The sequence below is a fragment of the Oncorhynchus clarkii genome, chromosome 27, assembly GCF_045791955.1.
Source record: "Oncorhynchus clarkii lewisi isolate Uvic-CL-2024 chromosome 27, UVic_Ocla_1.0, whole genome shotgun sequence".
Taxonomy (NCBI): Eukaryota; Metazoa; Chordata; class Actinopteri; order Salmoniformes; family Salmonidae; genus Oncorhynchus; species Oncorhynchus clarkii.
The window spans coordinates 12204249-12225886 of NC_092173.1; the positions used below are offsets into that span (position 1 = coordinate 12204249).

Sequence of the window (21638 nt, forward strand, 5' to 3'; positions counted from 1 at the left end):
AGGGCCCGCATCCACAGGTGGGGGTTGTGCTTACAGCCCAACACCGTGCAGGACGTTTGGCATTTGCCAGAGAACACCAAGATTGGCAAATTTGCCACTGGCGCCCGGTGCTCTTCACAGATGAAAGCAGGTTCACACTGAGCACATGTGACAGACGTGACAGAGTCTGGAGACACCGTGGAGAACGTTCTGCTGCCTGCAACATCCTCCAGCATGACCGGTTTGGCGGTGGGTCAGTCATGGTGTGGGGTGGCATTTCTTTGGGGGGCCGCACAGCCCTCATGTGCTCGCCAGAGGTAGCCTGACTGCCATTAGGTACCGAGATGAGATACTCAGACCCCTTGTGAGACCATATGCTCGTGCGGTTGGCTCTGGGTTCCTCCTAATGCAAGACTATGCTAGACCTCATGTGGCTGGAGTGTGTCAGCAGTTCCTGCAAGAGGAAGGCATTGATGCTATGGACTGGCCCGCCCGTTCCCCAGACCTGAATCCAATTGAGCACATCATGTCTCGCTCCATCCACCAATGCCACGTTGCACCACAGACTGACCAGGAGTTGGATGCTTTAGTCCAGGTCTGGGAGGAGATCCCTCAGGAGACCATCCGCCACCTCATCAGGAGCATGCCCTGGCGTTGTAGGGAGGTCATACAGGCACGTGGAGGCCACACACACCACTGAGCCTCATTTGGACTTGTTTTAAGGACATTACGTCAAAGTTGGATCAGCCTGTAGTGTGGTTTTCCACTTTAATTTTGAGTGTGACTCCAAATCCAGACCTCCATGGGTTGATAAATTGGATTTCCATTGATAATTTGTGTGTGATTTGTCAGCACATTCAACTATGTAAAGAAAAAAGTATTTAATAAGAATATTTCATTCATTCAGATCTAGGATGTGTTATTTTATTGTTCCCTTTATTTTTTTGAGCAGTGTATATAAGACAGAGTCTGCACCCCAACCATGTGATCCACTTTCCTTTGACTAATTCGTCCCAGAGAGCACCATAACCGAGTAAGGCCAAGAGGTTTAACAATTAGAAACAATGTTGACTTTTAATCTTCTGTGCAATACAATATAAAATATTACATTACATCATTATTTTTTCAATTGAAAAAAACAACATTCAATAAGTACATCCTGGGGGTTTCTGCCCCCGACCCTCCCCATACTCTGGTCAATCATTTGAAGCAGATAGAGGTGGTTGGTGCATACTCAGCGTGGGGTACACTTGGCATGGTGGAGGGTTTCATGTGCCTGGTGGGTGTAGAAAGTGCAGTGGTGTAAAGTATTTAAGTAAAAATACTTTGAAGTGCTACTTGTCTTTTTTTGAGTATCTGTACTTTCCTATTTATATTTTTGACAACTTTTACTTCACTACATTCCTAAAGAAAATTATGTACTTTTTACATATTTCTGACACCCAAAAGTACTCTACATTTTCAATGCCTAGCAGCACAGGAAAATTCACACCCTTATCAAGAAAACATCACTGGTCCTCCCTATTGCCTCTTGTGGACTCACTAAACACAATTTACAAATTGAGCATTTGAGTGTTGGAGTGTGGCCCTGGCTATCCATAAATAGGTAAAAACAAGAGAATTGTGCCGTCCTATTATATAAGAAACAATCTATACTTTTACTTGTACTTTTGATATTTTATATTTAAAACCAAATACTTTTAGACTTTGACTCAAGTAGTATTTTAGTGGGTGACTTTCACTTTTACCTGAGTCATTTTCTATTAAGGTATCTTTTCTTTTACTCAAGTATGACAATTGTGTACTTTTCCCACCACTGTGGTGAAAACACTTCCATGTGGTCAGTCAGTCACCATTCCCAAAAACGTCAGTCAAAATTGGACTGGGGTTGTAGCTAGAGCTCAAAATATGTTTCAGAGGAGGGAGAACACAGATTTTACTCCTAAACTGACATCACGTGATCTCTGGGTACACTGTCCAGTCACCTGCTGGTTTCCATAATCGACGCTACAACTCAGCCATCATCGCAAATCATAATTCAACAAGGAAAGGAGAGCGAGTAACCTCCATTTCTACTCTCACCAGCTGGGTTGACCCACAATGCACAATAGAGACACACAGGTCCCTGTGATGGAACAGTAATGGCATTATCAAAGTCACCTCAACAAACGAGGCTCAGGTCCCATCACTGATGGGATATAAACCATGTCTCCATGGCAGGATACACCTCATAACATCACAAACAGCCAATCAGAACTGGTGTGCTATGTATAAGGTTGAAACCCGATAAAGCTGGTAGGCTTGAATCTATATAAGTGCCTGAGCACATTATTTAAAAAAATCAGTACATCATTGGTGGGTAATACAAATACACCAGTCGCTCAAATGTTCTTGTCATCGGAAAGTGCAACTTGTATGGCCTGCACGTCACCCTCACTCTGACCCTCTCTGGGATGGGATTCCATCTCTTCGTAAGGGGGCGGAAGGATATCGGGGCTTTGATTGGATGGATGGATACGGTGACTGGAATCTGATAGGTTGTGCACTAATGATGGACCTGGAGCCGCATGGGAAAGTAAGAGTTGGGTGGGCCCTCTGCAGGGTGGCAGGCGTTGCCCCCAGCTCCCATAGACAGCCTCCTCATAGCTGGGTAGAGACACAGGCAGGCCATCCACCATTAGATCCATCTGGTCAGAGGAGCGCCTGCTGAACAACAGTTGAGAGATGATCAGATGACTTCAGAGACAGGACACAGCACTCACACAGTGGGTGGAGTTATCTACAATCTAATAGACACTACAGCTTTGAAACACCCACCATTGATGATAACAAGATGACTATCAAACAACTGAATTAAATTCTTCCGTCTCTTAAAAAGGTCTTTCAGCTTTCACTCATCAGATTATAAAGGGGCTTTCATTACAGGATGTGATACCTTTCCAAGCCTCTACTTTTCAAAGCCACTACAGTGCTGTAACCATTCCTACAGAGCAACACACCTGATTCAACCTAACATCAAGACCTTGATTAGCTGAATCAGGTGTGTTAGTCCTGGGCTGGAACAAAATCTACATGCACCAGGACCAGGGTTAGTAGTGACCACACTGCTATAGAGGCTCCAGTCATATGAATATAGTTGTGTGAGTGACAGGGATAAGAGCCAATCATATCTGCCTACCTGTGTGAGTGACAGGGGAAAAGGCGGGACTTGATCACCAAGCAGGCCGTGGTGGTGAGGAGGAATATGGACACGCCCACCGCCGTCGTGGCAACGCTAGGGAGTGAGTGGGCCACCTGGTCCTCATAGTTAACATGTCTGTCTGAGAGAAAACACAACACAGACAATCACCACACACACCTACAACACACTTAGCTCTGGTCCAAGGCGTTACGAAAGCCCTGGACCAGAGCTACAACACACTCGACAAACACATCATTTTGATGAAAAACTACTGACACTCATATGGACAGAACGATACAGGGTCTTTCAAAGGGAGTCATGCATCTGTAGGTGTGGTTTCTTATATCCATGATGCAGTACATTTCCGTGAGGTTTAATAGGGCAGAGGAAAGAGACTGGTTAGTTTGGTGACTTTGCTCACTTCCCGTTTCTTGATGCTGGTTTCCTGCCTCGATGCAGCACAGGCCTGAAAGAGGAAGCACGAGGCTCGGCTCTATGACTTGAGAGTAAGATGTTTAGAATCTGCTCTGTCGGCTTTTGCATCTAACATACACCAAGTAGATCACTGACCTATGTGGTGTGGAAGTCACAGACTAATGTCAGCACTTAGCAGGACACACACCATACTGTTAAGCACCCTAAAACACTGCTCAGCTCCTCTCTAGTGCCATGCAATGCCTATGTAGGCTATACTCAGGACCATTGGAGAAAAAAAGTCATGCTTACATAAGGATTATAGATTTTAAATCTACTGGTACAGAGTGGATAGAGTGCATGCTTCCACCTGCCTCTTCCACATCCAATAAGAGGACGGATGAAGGGGGGTGTTCATAGCATTGCTATTCCTCAGCTTATGAGATGACTATGTAACATTTACATCATCCACCCATAACCTCTGTGCATATAGACAACCAGGAACCAGGCAAAGTAATAAGTGTTAGGTGTCCGAGTTCATGCATTTACCAAGTCAGTGAGTCTGAGTACAGGGCCTACCTTAAATCACACTGCAACCTTTGACCTGACTGTAGTTTACCTAACACTCACCACATATCAGTCACTCATGGACATACTCCACACACACATGCTTTTGTAGGCCCGTGGATCCATTTCCAAAAATAACAAACACAAGGTCCAATTTCGAAATTTGCTTGTGTGCATCAGCAGTTTTTCTCTTGTTATTTCAGTCACTCAATTACCCCATGTCACCTAAAATGTTTTAGATTGGTAAATTAGTCTAACAGCCAGCTATCTAAACTTATAATCATGGTAGAATTTCTGACTGGGGGGGCCCCCATTGATTTTGTTAGTCACTCTCACTCAGATATCAAAATATTCTGTACGCCCCATGGCAAAACATGTAGAATTGCAGCAAACTTGCTTTAAAACGGCAACCTTTTATCTACACCCCATGGCAAAACGTGTAGAATTGCAGGAAATTAACTCTAAAACTTCAATTTTGCTGGCCACTAAAATATTTTGCTCACAAGATGGGCTACGTCTGGCTCTGACTGCATTCATGGGTATGGATGTGGGTAAGGATGTGGGTATGCAGATCCACAAGCCACTGCAGCCCCCAATGATGAGTTCCGATTCTATGGCCCCCACCCCCATCAAAGTTGCCCATCCCTGCTCTAGTCCATTACACTATGGGCAAAGGTTTCCCGCTCCTCCCCCTTGGCCGTGGTGACTCAGTACACGACACTCACCTCGCATGGCGAGACAGGTGGGCACGCTGGGGATCCATTTGCCTTGGCGGCAGCGCAAGCTGCGCACCATCTCTTTTGGGATGGCATAGCCGGGCTCACAGAAGAAGTAGATCAAGCTCTTCTGGGGGAAGCCTCGGCAGGGGGAGGGCTCGCACCGGAAGCCTCCGTGTTCTGGCACCAGCGGGTAGGTGCAGTTCCCTTGCCTGCCTGCAGATGAGGCATACAGTTCAGTTGTTTGACTTTACTGTTGAATCTAACCTGCAGTTATTGCATCTCAAAGCTCTGTGATTCAGGTTTGATATTTGCTATTTTATTAGGATCCCCATTAGCTGTTGTGAAAGCAGCAGCTACTCATCTTGGGGTCCACACAAAACATGATATAATACAGAACATTAATAGACAAGATCAGCTTGTGGACAGAACTGCATCAATTTAAAAATGGCACACGTAGCCTACATAGTAATACATACAAACTATCCAGGTCAAATAGGGGAGAGGCGCTGTGCCGTGAGGTGTTGCTTTGAAGAGGGGAAAAAGCTTTCGTTAAGAGAGTTTATTATTAGAGACAGTAGTTTGGATGGAGTAAGACAGGGGGGTGGGTGTCTGGGAGGAGGAGTCTTGCAGGTCAGGGGAGAGGGCTGAGAGTCAATGCACTGTGATGTCGGTTGTATGTCCAGATAGTTCACTAATTCCATGGATTACAGCTTTCGGGTGCAGTGGTGACTATTTCAACTAGTGCATGGTGGTGCAACGTGGATCCCTAGCAGAGGTAATCACTGTGGGTGGGCAGTTGTGGGTGGTTAGCGTGGGTGGTCGGGGAGGGAGATGGATACCTGTGGTGAGGTCTGGAAGGGCGACCAGGAGAAAGAGCCCGTAGCCCAGAATGACATGTCCACGCAGCCATAAAGACCCCCACCGCGCAGACATCAAAACAGTCTACCTGCAGACACAACAAACAGAGGACTCAGTGCCCTGCAGATAGTCATGCACACACTTATGCACACACACAAGCATGCATGTACACACACACAGTTGTTAAATACCAACAAATATCTAATCATGCACATGGAAATCATACCCTTTTGCTGTGACAAAGGCAGGGGACAGCAGTTCACAACTGCAGCTACCATGAACACAGACAGCCTGACCCTGAATGAGCGAATCAATGCCCTTTCATTTCCCAAAACTGAAACTAAACTTGGGTTATTGTTTAACACCTGACATTTACCAACATTACTTATATGACTGGTAGTGTTTTTTTTCACCGGGTCCATATTTCCTGTGTTAGCAATCGACTTGGCACATAGGTACGGCACAAACACAAATGCCATGGTGTGGTGGGTTTTGGAGTGCCAGTCATCTCTGGAGCAGCGGGGGAGGTCCCTGCCAACACCATGTGTGCTGTTCTCACACAACCTACAGGTGTAGGATCTTCATTTGAGGCAGTTTGCTACAGCAGGAAAATAATCCTGCAGCAATAGGAAATGTGAATTATGTGGATTTTAATTAATGGACATTTTTGTAGGTGTTGATAACATTTTCGTAAGGGAAAACCAAGTCTGACATTTTTAAATGGAAATTACAAACTTCCGAAGCCTATCTATGAAGCCCATCTATTAAACCTCAAATACACTACGAATGTTACCTTTCCTGCATTGCTGGAAGGTTCTCCTGCAACAGGGTGATCAAATGAAGATCCACCACCTGTATCTATCAGGCAGTGAGCTGTGACCACAATGTAGGGGGGGGGGTGGCATATTACTCACCATCATATTAAAACTTCTGTTCTGCACAAGCTGTGAAGTATACCATTATACATTTCTCCAGCTCCATTATAAAGCATTACTTTAAAATGCGACACCATAAAATGAAATGTAATAAGTATGTATCAATAAAACGCACTCATTTGGACATGTCCAGTAAAACATTGATGTATTTCTCCTCTGTATGGATTTGGTAACTGCTTCATCTTCTGCGTGCCAACAAGGATTCCCATGTTTGATGGGTTATTACTGACTAACTAACCTATTGGTTTCATGACTTTTGCTATGCAGTACTTTGCACTTTCTGCTCTGACTTTCAAACTACTCAGCTGCATCCCTTCGAGATGTTCCTGTTAGTGTAATACATGGAGGACTGACACACAGTGACACTTTTCCTGCCATCCCACTGATCCAAGAGGAATAGGTGCGCCTTCTGTGACTACACCCACATCCCATATAAATGAACCATTATAATATGACTCACGCTACTTATGTCTTTGTGTTGTCATGGAAATTAGGACATGCAATCAATGGGGTTTTTAGTGTGTCCTATCAAGACACAAATGATAAGGACCTTGTAGACTACGGCAGAATATGGTAAGCTAAGGCTATTGTGTTCGTCAAAAGCAGGTAGGCTCATAGAAATAAGGCTAGTGTTTGTGGAACGTTCATGAGAAACCAACTAAATAGCCTATCAGCGCTCGCTGAACATAAATGCGCAACGGAGCTGAATGCACAGGTGCAAACCCAGAAATCACCAGATACCCCCAAATAAATAACAAATGCCAAAGCTGACGCATTTATACCATATCCAGAATGCTATTATATCAAACCACTAATTGAAAATCACAATTTCTCTAGCCGACTAAACTCAACTCCCAATAATTCAAAAATGATTCCTACAGCCTACAAGCTAGCCATATCTTACATTACGTTATATTATTGGGGTTAAACTGATTACATTTTGAAAAAAAATGACTTGCCTAAAAATAACATCTCACCGATAAATCTACTCACCTGTAGAATCTAGATATAGGAATATTCTAAGGTTTAGTCCAAAATGGAATAAAGCAATACTTCTCCGTCTGTTTGATGTACGATCCGCTCGAGATTAATATTTTTTTTAAATTATTCGACAAATCTCCTCCAGATGAATGTGGCATATAACAACAAGTGGATCTATTTCACAGCCGCTGACAATTTAATCATTGCTCAGCTGTGTTTCTGACAGGAACTGAGAGACTTATCATAGGCTGCCGTCCCGACTACGCGCGCTGCTGACATTTGTCGATTCGTTTTACATGGCCTGGTGCCACGGGTGGGCGGAGCTGCCTCATTTTAGACAATTCCATGGGTCCTTAAAATTTTCGTCATCCCCCGGGGTACCGGGCCATGCTACACGAACTCCACCACAGTAACCATTGAGTCTTCACACAAAAACCCCGCCCTGGAGCAAACGTCCGCTGGACCTTCACATTCTGGAAATTCAAGCTCAATTTCGCAGAGCTGTGAAAATGTAACTTTCAGTTCACCGCAGTGTAATGAGCGGTCAGTGTTTTCGACCACACTTTTTACAAATCCTGTTAAAAACAAAACTGTCCCCACCATGGTCGCCTGCTAAAATGAGTGAAGTGAACAAACAAAAGTATACAGTGCCAGGCCCGATACAGAATCACATCTGATAGAATGACTAGACGGAAGTGCTAAAAATAGTGCCGAGTGTGCTAATGCAACAGAATTTAGTTCCTCCCGGAGATACATTATTGTATGATGTCATATTTGATCTCATCATATTTCCCCAATGTATCAGGTTGATAAATATGAAAAGACAAACGTTTGGTTCTACCTAAGACACAATATAACTGACTTCTTAGTAGTCAACCACCTATATAGTACATGGGCTCCAGCCCATACTTTCAAATAGATGGCGATTTGAAACCATAATCACAGCCAAATGTTATCATTCATCAACACCATCAGCAGTCTCTATGGGGGTGCCACAGGGTTCAATTCTCGGTCCGACTCTTTTCTCTGTATATATCAATGATGTTGCTCTTGCTTCGGGCGATTCCCTGATCCACCTCTACGCAGACGACACCATTCTGTATGCTTCCGGCCCGTCCTTGGACACTGTGCTATCTAACCTCCAAACGAGCTTCAATGCCATACAACACTCCTTCCGTGGCCTCCAACTGCTCTTAAACGCTAGTCAAACCAAATGCATGCTTTTCAACCGTTCGCTGCCTGCACCCGCACGCCCGACTAGCATCACCACCCTGGATGGTTCCGACCTAGAATATGTGGACATCTATAAGTACCTAGGTGTCTGGCTAGACTGTAAACTCTCCTTCCAGACTCATATCAAACATCTCCAATCTAAAATCAAATCTAGAGTCGACTTTCTATTCCGCAACAAAGCCTCCTTCACTCACGCCGCCAAACTTACCCTAGTAAAACTGACTATCCTACCGATCCTCGACTTCGGCGATGTCATCTACAAAATAGCTTCCAATACTCTACTCAGCAAACTGGATGCAGTTTATCACAGTGCCATCCGTTTTGTTACTAAAGCACCTTATACCACCCACCACTGCGACCTGTATGCTCTAGTCGGCTGGCCCTCGCTACATATTCGTCGCCAGACCCACTGGCTCCAGGTCATCTACAAGTCCATGCTAGGTAAAGCTCCGCCTTATCTCAGTTCACTGGTCATGATGGCAACACCCACCCGTAGCACGCGCTCCAGCAGGTGTATCTCACTGATCATCCCTAAAGCCAATACCTCATTTGGCCGCCTTTCGTTCCAGTTCTCTACTGCCTGTGACTGGAACGAATTGCAAAAATCGCTGAAGTTGGGGAGACTTTTATCTCCCTCATCAACTTCAAACATCTGCTATCTGAGCAGCTAACCGATCGCTGCAGCTGTACATAGTCTATCGGTAAATAGCCCACCCAATTTTACCTACCTCATCCCCACTGTTTATATTTATTTACTTTTCTGCTCTTTTGCACACCAATATCTCTACCTGTACATGACCATCTGATCATTTATCACTCCAGTGTTAATTTGCAAAATTGTAATTATTCGCCTACCTCCTCATGCCTTTTGCACACAATGTATATAGACTCTTTTTTTTTCTACTGTGTTAATGACTTGTTAATTGTTTACTCCATGTGTAACTCTATGTTGTCTGTTCACACTGCTATGCTTTATCTTGGCCAGGTCGCAGTTGCAAATGAGAACTTGTTCTCAACTAGCCTACCTGGTTAAATAAAGGTGAAATAAAAAAAATATTTAAAAAATCCTCACATAGCCAAAGGTCAAGTCTAACAGCATTCATCATATGTGCTACACTGAAAATAACTGGGATGCAACTATTAATGTCACTAAGGCCATTATTAACTAACTGTAATGTCATCAAGTTAACCTGTCAGCACAACTTCAAAACAAGTTCATTCCTGGTACCTCACTGGGAGTGGCATGTACAAGCCATAGTCCAAACCCTACACAGTATAAAATATCAGTGACTATGTTCCTCATTTTATCCTTTCTCACCACCTGTTAGGGCTACGCCTGTATTATGTTGTAACCCGATCTGTAGGATGAAGCCCTGTTGGGCAAAACATCCCTCATTAAAGATGGAATATGTTATTTTTTCAGTGTGAATACTGAGTGCAGACCTCATAGGGGGTTGGGTTAAATGCAGAAGACACATTTGGGTTGAATGCATTCAGTTGTGCAACTAACTAGGTCTCCCCTTTCCCTTCCTTATTTTCCTTTTTGCAGTCACTGATAAAGCCACACCCCTCTATTTACTAATACAGTGTTGCAGGATGTTTTTGGATATAGCAGACTGGCTGACATTGGCTCTTTAGTGTTTTAGCAATGAGCAAATTAGTACCATCTGAGGAGACAAAGGCTATTGCTGTAACAACGTTTGAAATGGTTGACATCAATGGTCACACAATACACAATGACAGGGCATGACAACAAAAAAAAAAACTTACATTTTAGAAAAACTGTATTTGCAAAAAATATCGAAAATCTGCAACGTTTATTTTTTTAATAACCAGTGGAAATTCAAAAATCCAGGGGGGTTTGGACTCTTCAGAAAAATGGTCAACTATGACAAACTTGACAATACTGATGCATAAATGATTTAGCGTACAAGTGTGAAAAATTATCATACAGACAAGTTGGAGAAATTCACACATAAATATATTACCAAGTAGGCCAGTCAGTAGTCGTCACAGCTCCTAATTGGAATTTGAGCATCCTCAACAAACACAAACCAGCGAGAACAACGATAAGTTTACGCAGAGGCACTAGACTCCTTGAGATGAGTAATATAATAATGTACATTTGCAACTAACAGTAATTGTAAAGAAAGGGAATCATATTAAATCATGTTACTCTTCTGAACGTTAAGGCATTAATACACACAAAAACCAATAAAACGATGTTAAGCCATTCTAACCTTGACAGCCATTCATTTAAATAGAAGCTACAGGAATGTCAAATACCAACTGAGAAATGTACGTGATGGGTTTCATACCAGCCACTGAAAACTGTGGTAGAAGTGACTGAAACCAATGGCGATTGAACTCCTATGTAACATGTGGGGGTTAATGAGATGCTTCAATTCTGTAGTTTGAGGAATGATAAGTCTATAGATTTTTTTTTGCATTCATCATTATACAGTATTTAATAAAAAACACAAAATACCAAGTGTGTGCCATCACTTCATGGACCTTATTAGTTAAGTGATTTAAAAATATACATACGTAAAGATGGATTTAATGAGTATCAAAATAGGATTTGTTTAGAAAAGGTGTTTGTGTTGTCAAAATGCTACACAATTATAGTTACAAAACTTTGTGAGCAATGAAAAGTGATCAGTTTAGAATATTGTTGCAAAAGCAGAGTTATTTACTCCTACTAACTTTGATTGTCATTCTTTCAGCCCATCTTTTCACTCAGTTTTACTAAACTGGAAGAACATTCTTTTTTTACACAGGGAACAGACAGATCACATCTTATTCAGGCATGCCAACCATCGTGTCACTTTAAACAGACTTCCACTTGTCTTTTGTAAATATGGAACATTGTCTCACATTTAAATTCAACCAGACTACCTTTTGAGCATCCGTAAAAAGTACTGAAATGGATTAAGTGAGCGATGAATAAAATATTATTGTAAAACAATTAGTTAAATCTATATTAAATACTCCAATTTGCTACAAGCAAGTACATTTGAGACAGAATGTTAAAACAGTACACTAACCTCTGCTACGACACTTCAATTCTGTATCTAAATCCAATACTTCACAATGTAGTGTTAGTGTCTACTTATGGACAGTCTGTTCCGATTTCCCCACTGAAATTCAGAACAGACACATTGGCTACTCTTTGCTGTGCACTAAGGCCTCGTGGTCTTTGGATGCTCTCTATGGTACATGTGCGACTTGGTCTTGCTACTCTAGAATTGGGGGGGAAGCTCAGAGAAAAAAAAATGGGGAGTAACAATGATATATAATATCGGTTTTGTTTTTCCAGGATCACACTTTTTAAATAGAACATTAAATCTTGTTTCACAACAATGGTTAAAACATACCTGGTGAGCACTTTTGAGGTCTTGGGAAAATCTAAGACATTTCTGGGTGTAGATACCCTTTAATTCAAGCGTGCACCAGCCAAGAGACTTGTTTGGTTATCTGTGTGTCTGTGGCGCACATGTGAATGCAGTTTGCCTAACTTAAAACATTTTTCTTTTAAGTATCTCCATCTACCAAAAGACGGTTATCATTAGCATCATTGCTAAAAGCTACACAAAGCGGCAAACAAACTTGCACACGGATGAGGGAATTCCCATGCCTTTGCTTCAGGGAGTTAAAGGAAAATATAAATCACTAATGCAATTTTATGTCTTATGATAATCTTGGCAAAATACATTTTGTAATACATTTAGTTGATTTCCTATTTTTGAATTCTGTTTTAAGGGCTGAATTCGTGATTCCACCCGCATCGCAGACTTTTGTTGGGCCCTGCATGAAGTGTGTGTGGGTAATTGTGGACACAATAGTTCAGTTCTAGCAGCTGTTGCACACTTCATTAAGCTAAACACGGATTTTCACCTTGTGTGTCCATTTCTTGTTGTAATAAGCCCTTAAATCTGGAATCCTTAATGGTGAAACAGCCACGTCCGTTTGCGATATTACCTTCAACAAAGTAACTGCAAACAGTTTTTCGCCACTCGGACATCTTTTCACGCGCGACAGACGAGCACAATATGTACTGCTATATTTGTGTGTGTGTGTGTAATATATATATATATATATATATTTTTTTTAATGCTGCGCGACGCTCCTTAGCTCGGCAACAAAAACAAATGACAACAGTAGTGGGGGGCGGTCGGTGGCGCCGTTTCACCCTACTGCAGATTCCATCTTTAAATGCAGAGCTTGTTTGTGGCTCAGCACTACATTCATATAGTCCAGACCCATTGTCCAGGTCAGGCAATAAAGAAATGCATCTTTAGGGGGAAAAAAAAGAAATATTTAACCGATCTGGAGAATTCCTGTATATACACACACAAACACGTGTATGGTGGAAGGGGTGCTTCATAAGGGTTGTCCTTACATTGACCTAGTAGTCACTACTATAGACTAACAGTTGAGGTCTACAGCAGCGGATCGAGAGGTTACAGAGAGCACAATCTACACGGCTAAATCCCTAAAGTAAAAATAACAGCCAAAACTGCCTTGATGTTCACTTCACCATGATATTCTATTAAACACAGGTAAATTAAAAAACTAAACGATTTAAAGAACTAGACGCTATATTGGAATCAACCAGGAGTGCAGCTTCTATCGGAGAAGAGTGCTTTAAAATCATCTCACTGTAACCTAAACAAAAATCATAAAATAGAGAAAACAAAGCAGATATATCTCTATGTTCATCATACTTACACAAGAAATATAAAGAAAGAAATATCTAAAAAAACACAACTCCAGTGTTGACCTTTTCTTAGTGTTTGTAACAGGGACCAAGTGTTTTTCAGACTTGTGTGGTAAGAGAAAAGCATGGTCCTCCTTCAGTAGTAGTTTATGATGTCCTGTCTATTGCAATAGAGTTGAGACTGGGCCATGTAGTGAGGAAGTCCTTTAGTGTGGAAGCATGCTTTTCAGACCATTCAGCTAGGATGCTAACAGTCTCCCCAGCAGGTAGCTTAGGTTCTAATGATCCCACAACACTTTCCAAGTCTCATTCTGCACCAAACCGCTCAAGCTATAAATCCTTGTAGTGTCCAAATGTTTTTCCCCCACAGGAAAAAAGAGACAGAGTTCCTTTTCATTTCAAAAGGTGCATTAAAACAATGCTTGACCAACAAAAATGCTAATACAAACTGGGCAGTGCTTCTCCGCTGTCCCCCCCCCCGCTCCAGATCAGTGCGAGTCCGAGGTGTGAGCTTGGGTTTCAGGGTCCATGTGACTACTACCACTTAGTGGGGAAGAGGCCTCTGCTCACTCTCATCTCATGCGGTTCTGCCTCATGAGAGGCACGATGCAGGAGGGCGGGCCAGCCTTGCTCAGGAAGGGGTGCTTGAGCAGCTCATTGGCTGAGGCCCTCTGGGTAGGGTCTCGCACCAGCAATTTGTCCAGGAAGCCCTTGAGGAGAGGAGAAACCTGGGAATGGAGAGAAGGAAAAACAACATCAAAGAATGAGTATCGACTTCAAAATGTTGAATAGCAGGGACATAGTTAACCATGTTGGGGCCTTTTGTGAGAGATGGGCTCTTTCTGGTGTGCCTAGTACCTTGTGTAAGTTCTTGAGTTTGGGTGGTAGGTTGTCACGGATCATCTTCATAGCTTTGAGGGGGGGCTCATTGAAATAGGGGGGTTCTCCGTCCACCATCTCGATCACCATCACCCCCAAGGACCAGATGTCCACCTACAGGGTAGAATATTGTATATACACACAGTGATCAACGATAGTTTAGAATTATAATGCACAAAAAAACAAAACTAACGGTACCTTACCTCAGGCCCATAGGGTAGTCGTGAGATGAGCTCTGGGGCCATCCAGTAGGGTGTGCCTACCAGGGACTTGCGCCGCTGGACCTCTTTAGACACCTGGGCGCAGAAGCCAAAGTCTGACAGCTTCACCTGAGGGGGCAGAGGAGAGGGTCAGAGCCACACTACAATTCACACACAGGACATTTTCAAAATAATGTCACCGCTGAGATTAAGACAACCTGAGTAACTGTTCATAGCAGTATTTTTTAGAATGTATCTTTGAAAATGACAGACTTTTTCAGCTGACATGGAAGTTGTGTTATAGATTGACAGGCTCAACCCTTTGTGTACAAAGAACAATCCTCTATCTAGCAATATGCTGCGATACAGTACTACACATCACAGCAGAACAACTCCCACAGTTCTCTGAGAAAACCTTTGCAATGCCTGGGTGGATAAATATCCTGTCTGCCAATTGTGACCTCTGAAGAACAGGGCTCACTGACTAAAGCATGCTTTGAATTGGTAAGGGGAAATGAAACACGCAAGTGAACAAGCTCGCGCACGCACCCACCCACACTCGTCTGCCGAGAAACAGCTGAGGGTGACTGACTACACTTCCCCTTGGGTCAACCACAATAAGAGCTAAGCGCAGCCCTTAGCATGCTAATCATGACAGCTACAAGTGACAAGTGGGGCTTGAGGTTGACACCTGGGCTCAATGAAACTGTTGTATCATCTGCAAACTGTTGTCGGGTAAATTAAAAACTAAATTAACAGCTTGAGCTTCAAGCCCTCCATTACCTCTCATATACAGTACCAGTCCAAAGTTTAGACACCTACTTTTTCTATATTTGTTCTATTTTTCTACATTGTAGAATAGAAGACATCAAAACTATGAAATAACACATATGGAACCATGTAGTAACCAAAAAAGTGTTAATCAAATCAAAATAAATTACATATTTGAAATTCTTCAAAGTAGCCACACTTTGCCTTGATGACAGATTGGTAAAAATAAAGACAAATCCTTGAATCAGTAGGTGTGTCCAAACTTTTGACTGGTACTGCATTACAATACTTTGGGAACAAACATGACTCAAACAAGTTCCTCTTTTCCCATATCTTCATTTTGACAGATGGTTTTAAAGCAGACTTTCGTTTCAATATGAAAATGAAAGCCTGTTATGACTGGGTGGTATGGGGAGGGTTGTCACAATACTCTGAAGAATATCATATCAGATAAACAAAACATGAATCAGACATTTCACACACAGCCTTATTATTCACTCAGATTCAGTTATTTCCCAAAGCTAGGCCTATATCACAAAATATTTTATATCAAACAGCAGGTTTTTCAAGGTCCATAGAGTTTAGTCTGTCTCGTGTTTTCTTTTTTTGCCATGGAAAATTATAATATTTGTGTCTATGAAGGAAGTAGTGATGTAGAGTTGGGGTCAGAGTTTGGTGTCTTATAATTGTCTGATGGATAGGTAGTGATGCAGAGCTGGGGTCAGAGTTAGGCAGGGGTTAAAGCAACAAAATAATTCAAATGATTGACACTTGAAGTCGATCTCGGATCAAGTTCATCTCCCTTTCAAGTAAGAAAGTAATGTTTGACCAATTCCAGTCCCCTTGCTTAGGACCCCGGGATCATCAAGGACTGAGGTGGTCAGTTCCGGTAAATATTTTGGAAGGACATTCTATTCCAAAATGAATGGAAATCACATGATGCCATCTAAAATTTCATTTCTACCTCCAGAAATGGGCCCAATAACATATTGGTATAAATTATTTTAACATATTGGAGCATGTGCATATAACCTGCATGGTCTATATTATCAGATGTGCTATTACTAATAAGCATTATCACCTGTAGCCCTGTAGCATAGAGGCTATACAATTTACATAGGCTTAAGCATGGGGCTTGTCCACCTCCATTTACCCCACTGGACACAACATCCTGACTGTCATTATTAATCATTTTATTATAAATATTAATATATAAATTATTCACTCTAAAAAAATGACATTTTTTTGTTATTACAAAGTATATCATTGCCCTTTTAAGACGACAACGCTCCTCTAAATTGGTCTGTTGTGCAAACCATGCTTGAAACTCCAATTGTACAACTGCATTTGTAAAACAATGCCACGCAAATTTGAAAGAGTACAGAAATAAACGTGGTAGCAACGTAAAACTGTGATCCCCCAGCTTTCAAAAGTGTTTTCCCGTGATTGCATGAAGAATAGTTGTGCATTGACTGCTTGTCAGAATACGTTTCCCCTCCTATGGCTCTAGCAACTTGAATGTGCCTCGAGAGGAATATTTATCTCACATAGAACACGCAACAAGCCAACTAGGTAAACTATCCTAATAATCAGGTTGTCTGATTTTGTTTTAATAACATTACATGGCAAAAATTGTGTCACTGGAAAGCTCCATCCTGAATGATAAAGTAGAGGCTTTGAATGACTGCCAGTAGCTACAGAAGGCTAGACAGCGCTGTCTAAGCTGAGCGCTGCTGTGGTTCGCATTAAAGACCATTTCATTCCCTTCATCTGAACATTGGCGTGTCATCAACAATCATACAGTACGTCAGTTCAGTGCACATAGTGTAACAGAGGAAAATAAAATATTTGGGAATACATTTATTTTGGAATATATTTTGTAGGAGACATGCTTCTGTCTGTATTAGGCTGTGTCATTTCCAAACTCCCCAACGTGACAGAAATCCGTCGCATTGATGGAGAACTTTAACCCCTGGAGTTCGGAGTACTTACTCTGCCATCGTGGGTGAGAAGGATGGAGTCACTCTTGATGTCCCTGTGGATGACGCCCTGGGTGTGCAGCACTGACAGAGCCTTCAGCACAGACAGGCACACTGTGGCTATCTGCTCCTCATTCATCCTGGACACACACACCGTTCATTAGCCCCCCGAGTTGACAGAGAAATAACATCACACACACAGTACAGGTCGCATTGCAGTGACGTGATGGTGTAGCTATGCGACACTACCACCTAGTGGTGAAACAAATAACTAAACAAAAAACATTTTGAGTGGTTACCATTTCTTGTATTGTAAAAACAACTATGATTTGAGCAGTTGAATATTATATGACTAGTATGAAACACAGACAATCTTAAATCACCATAGCCCAGGGCGGCCCATGCCTCTTCCTGGAGATCTACCTTCCAGTAGGCTCACTCCAAATCTATTGAAAACACCTGATTCTACTTATTAACCACTCACCAAGACCTTTTACTAGCTGAATCAGGTATGTTAGGGTTGGCCTGAAAACCTACAGGATGGTATATCTCCAGAAAGAGGGTTGGACAGCCCTACCATAGTCTTCTGTCCTGCTGGTCAGTTGTCAGAGAAGCAGATCAACGGTCATTGCTATCTAGTATCCTTGGTACGTCCAACTCCGACATCACCCCATTGAAGTCGAAATATAAAAAAGGTTCAAGTTTAGGGTAGGGACATCCCAAGGATTCCGGATAGCACAAACCACCGATCAACAGACACGCACCTGGTGTGTGTGACGATGTCAGTCAAAGCCCCTCCCTCCAGGAATTCCATGACGACCCAGAGTTCATCTCCCACCAGGTAGCTGTTGTACATCTCCACCACATTGTCATGGTGATAGTCCCGCATTATCACCACCTGGAGATCACGGCAACCAGAGTTACTGAGGAGACCGTGGGAAATTACACGGCATATGACATCACTCATTACACCCCTGCAAAGATATGCATCAACTTCACCCTCCATGAAGGACACATTTTTACAAATGTCAGCAAATCAGCTCTGTAATAGCCAATTCCACTATAAAAGGTTTTGGATCACACAACTAATAGCTTATAAATTCATGGCCTGTATTCCCTAAATATCTACAATCTTAAAACCTGTATCATCTCAATCGCATTCTGTGTAAGTCAATGACAGGGTCAAAAACAAGACCCCCATCCAAGTCCATTACAGTGACCAGTGTCCCCACCTCATTGAATAGCAGCTCCCGGCGCTGCTGCTTGCGCAGGTCCATCTTCTTGACAGCGACCAGTTTGCCGGTGCTCTTGACGGTGGCAATGCACACAATGCCGGTGGAGCCCTCTCCGATCTTGATGTAGTGGTCCAGGTAGGTGCGCGGGTCACCCGGGTCCACCACCATCTGTAGTGCGGCGCGGAACTGCTCATGGGACACCCGCTGGGGCTCCCTCTGGGGTGAGAGGGCCTGCTGTGGTGGTAGGGCAGGGGCCAGAGGGCGGGGAACAGGAGCCTTCAGCTGCTGGTAGCCGTGGGGGGGCTCAGGGCCCAGGACAGGGTGGGAGGAGTGGTGGGGGTCCCCTCGTAGCTGGCCCTGCTGTGGGGCTATGCCCCCGCTGCGGCCACTAGAGGGACCGTTCTGGTGCGGTGTTTCGTGTGGTCGGGCTGGCTTCAGCTCCTAGAACGGAGATAAAATGATGACACTGCAAGAACAACATCTTTATGTCTGAGAAGTCTGTCGATAAAACATTAGCTACAATGGTTTCCATTTTCTCCATATCACCCAACGTTCTGGTGTTCTCCTAACAGCATGTCAATACCTGGCTGGTGGGGCTTCTTCCTCCTTCACTGTCAGCGCGGGGGTAGGTGTTGAACGGCCTACTGCTCTGCTGTGCTGTCTTTATCACCCCCTCTGTGACAGGGAGGTTAGGCATACGGATGTTGGGCCCCGAGAGAGGCCTCTTATCCCGGGGCGATTGGGGGCTGCCGTCCCTGTCTGTGTAGCTGGACTTGGGCCTCTTGTCGCTGGGCCCGTCCCTGCGGACTACCTGGTCGTGGTGGTCCCGTGGGTCCATGCCTCTGGGCTTTGGCGGGGGAGGGGGTGGGCAGGGCCGCTCCCTCTCACGGTGCCTGCTGCCTGGCTCCTGGCCCCGGGGCTGCTGCTGTGGCCGGCCATCCTCTCTCTGAGAGCGGGGTACCCGCTGGGGCTGCCGTGGGTCTCCACCAGCTAACTGGTCCGGCCTGGGCCGCTCCCTAGTGCATCAGAGACACGGTAAATAGGTTACATTTCTCTGGAGTGGTGGAAACTTTTCCGACAAGAGCCATTTTACAACAGTTCTGAAAACCTCCTGGCCCCCCTTCTACCGACACTGTACCTATCTCTGTCTCCATAGTGATCTGGGTGGTGGTGTGTCCGATGGGCCAGGTCCCCGTTCTCATGGCCTCCTCCCCCCGAGGATCTGGAGTCTCTGCGGGGCTGGATCGGGGGGCTGCCTCGCCTCAGGGAGTTGGAGCGGGTCACCGACATGGTGTCAAACTCATCCAGCAGCCATGTCAGCGAGCCGTCCACAGCGATCTTACTACCCCGCACTATGGTCTACAGGAGGGAGAGACACCAAGTAAGGAGGGGTTGAGATCAGACCAGTCAGGACAAGAGAGGCTTCCTGGACTGTCACAGCTTCATTCTAAAAATAGATATGATGACAGGTAGATTCTATTTTTAGTGATGTCTTTTGCATTTGCTGTGTTTATTGTTTCGGAAAGAAGACAATCATGTTTACTGTTTAGGTTCTGTGCATTCAGACTGTGATCCGAATCTGACGTACAGTAATCTGAGACAGTAATAGTTTGGTGCCCTTTCCCCATGACCTACACATTGAAGAAGGCTGTAAAGGCGAAACGTCTGTGTACGCTATCCCTGATGCAGTGAAGAGAATAATACAAATAAAAATGTATCAACATTTGTCAACAGAGAATGACCCTACAGTGAAAACATCACTTCCTGTTTATGACACACGTCTTTCCTCCCATGTCCCTTTGTGACGAACCCTGACCTTGCGGGGCTCCACAGTGGTGATGACGGTGACGTCGATGAAGGGCTTGGGCCTCTTGGCTGTGTCCTCGATCAGAGACTGCCATTGCCGCGGCAGCCCCACAAACTTCTGTTCTTGCTCGTCAAAGTCTGTGTGCACGCGGTGCTCGAAGTTGGAAGGTGCCGAAATCTGGACGCGGGGCTTCTTCTTCTTGGTGAACATGGCAGCAGCCGGGCATCAGACCTGGAACACAGAGAGGAGAACAGGGGTGTATTCTACACCTTCTACACCTGCACTGCTTGCTGTTTGGGGTTTTAGGCTGGGTTTCTGTACAGCACTTTGAGATATCAGCTGATGTACGAAGGGCTATATTAATAAATTTGATTTGATTTGATATTCATTAGTGCACACCGTAGTAAACATTTTGCAAGGAAAAACAGTTTGCAACAAAAAAATAAATGTCTTATTTCACATTTTCAGGTTGCTCCCTACCCGTTTCGGTCTGTTTGCTTCCGTTTTTGAATACACCCCAGGAATGACTTTGGGGGTTGCAGTGGAACAGTGTTAAACACATCAACAGTCCATGATGATAAGTGATAACATCAAGGATGTCCTGCTTCTTTTCAATAGCGCTGAGAGGCTAACACATGAAAACTTGATCTGCCAATCGGCCATTGACACACTTCAGACTAAAGAGTAGAGGTCGACCGATTAATCAGAATGGACGATTAATTAAGGCCGATTTCATGTTTTCATAACAATCGGTAATTGGCATTTTTGGACACTGATTATGGCCGATTACATTGCACTCCACGAGGAGGCTGCTTTGCAGGCTGACTACCTGCTATGCGAGTGCAGCAAGGAGCCACGGTAAGGTGCTAGCTAGCATTAAACTTATCTTATAAAAAACAATCAATCTTAACATAATCACTAGTTAATTACACATGGTTGATGATATTACTAGTTTATCTAGCTTGTCCTGCGTTGCATATAATCGATGCGGTGCCTGTTAATTTATCATTGAATCACAGCCTACTTCCCCAAACGGGTGATTTAACAAGCGCATTTGCAAAACAAGCACTGTCGTTGCACCAATGTCTACTTATCCATAAACATCAACACCCTTAAAATCAATACACAAGTATATATTTTTAAACCTGCATATTTAGTTAATATTGCCTGCTAACATGAA

The 21638-nt window shown here is 43.7% G+C and overlaps 2 protein-coding genes across 6 annotated transcripts in view; both read right to left on the minus strand.

Annotated features, from left to right (window-relative positions):
* Window positions 1-887: 887 nt before the first annotated feature.
* On the minus strand, window positions 888-7865 carry LOC139385861 (sushi domain-containing protein 6-like). Of its 2 annotated transcripts, none has more exons than XM_071131134.1 (5): window positions 7647-7865; window positions 5700-5806; window positions 4867-5073; window positions 3158-3299; window positions 888-2682 (listed from the first exon to the last, which is right to left on the minus strand). In XM_071131134.1, the coding sequence occupies exons 2-5, from the start codon at window positions 5791-5793 to the stop codon at window positions 2361-2363; spliced, it is 765 nt and encodes a 254-aa protein (XP_070987235.1). In that variant the 5' UTR covers window positions 5794-5806; window positions 7647-7865; the 3' UTR covers window positions 888-2360. The 2 variants fall into 2 exon arrangements, with proteins under 2 accessions (XP_070987235.1, XP_070987234.1); XM_071131133.1 differs by having other exon boundaries at window positions 1027-2685.
* A 2771-nt stretch (window positions 7866-10636) lies between these two features.
* Window positions 10637-21638, minus strand: part of LOC139385875 (serine/threonine-protein kinase PAK 4-like) — a 38013-nt gene continuing 27011 nt past the window's right edge. For 3 of the 4 annotated variants that reach the window (XM_071131158.1, XM_071131159.1, XM_071131160.1), the window contains 9 exons: window positions 20468-20689; window positions 19790-20010; window positions 19235-19667; window positions 18649-19092; window positions 18181-18314; window positions 17430-17556; window positions 14670-14795; window positions 14446-14580; window positions 10637-14315 (listed from right to left, as the gene is read on the minus strand). In XM_071131158.1, coding sequence (XP_070987259.1) covers window positions 14160-14315; window positions 14446-14580; window positions 14670-14795; window positions 17430-17556; window positions 18181-18314; window positions 18649-19092; window positions 19235-19667; window positions 19790-20010; window positions 20468-20668 — 1977 coding nt within the window. In that variant the 5' untranslated portion in view covers window positions 20669-20689 and the 3' untranslated portion in view covers window positions 10637-14159. Of the gene's footprint in view, window positions 14316-14445; window positions 14581-14669; window positions 14796-17429; window positions 17557-18180; window positions 18315-18648; window positions 19093-19234; window positions 19668-19789; window positions 20011-20467; window positions 20690-20938; window positions 20996-21638 lie in introns of those variants that run through there. The other variant, XM_071131161.1, reaches the window with a different exon arrangement.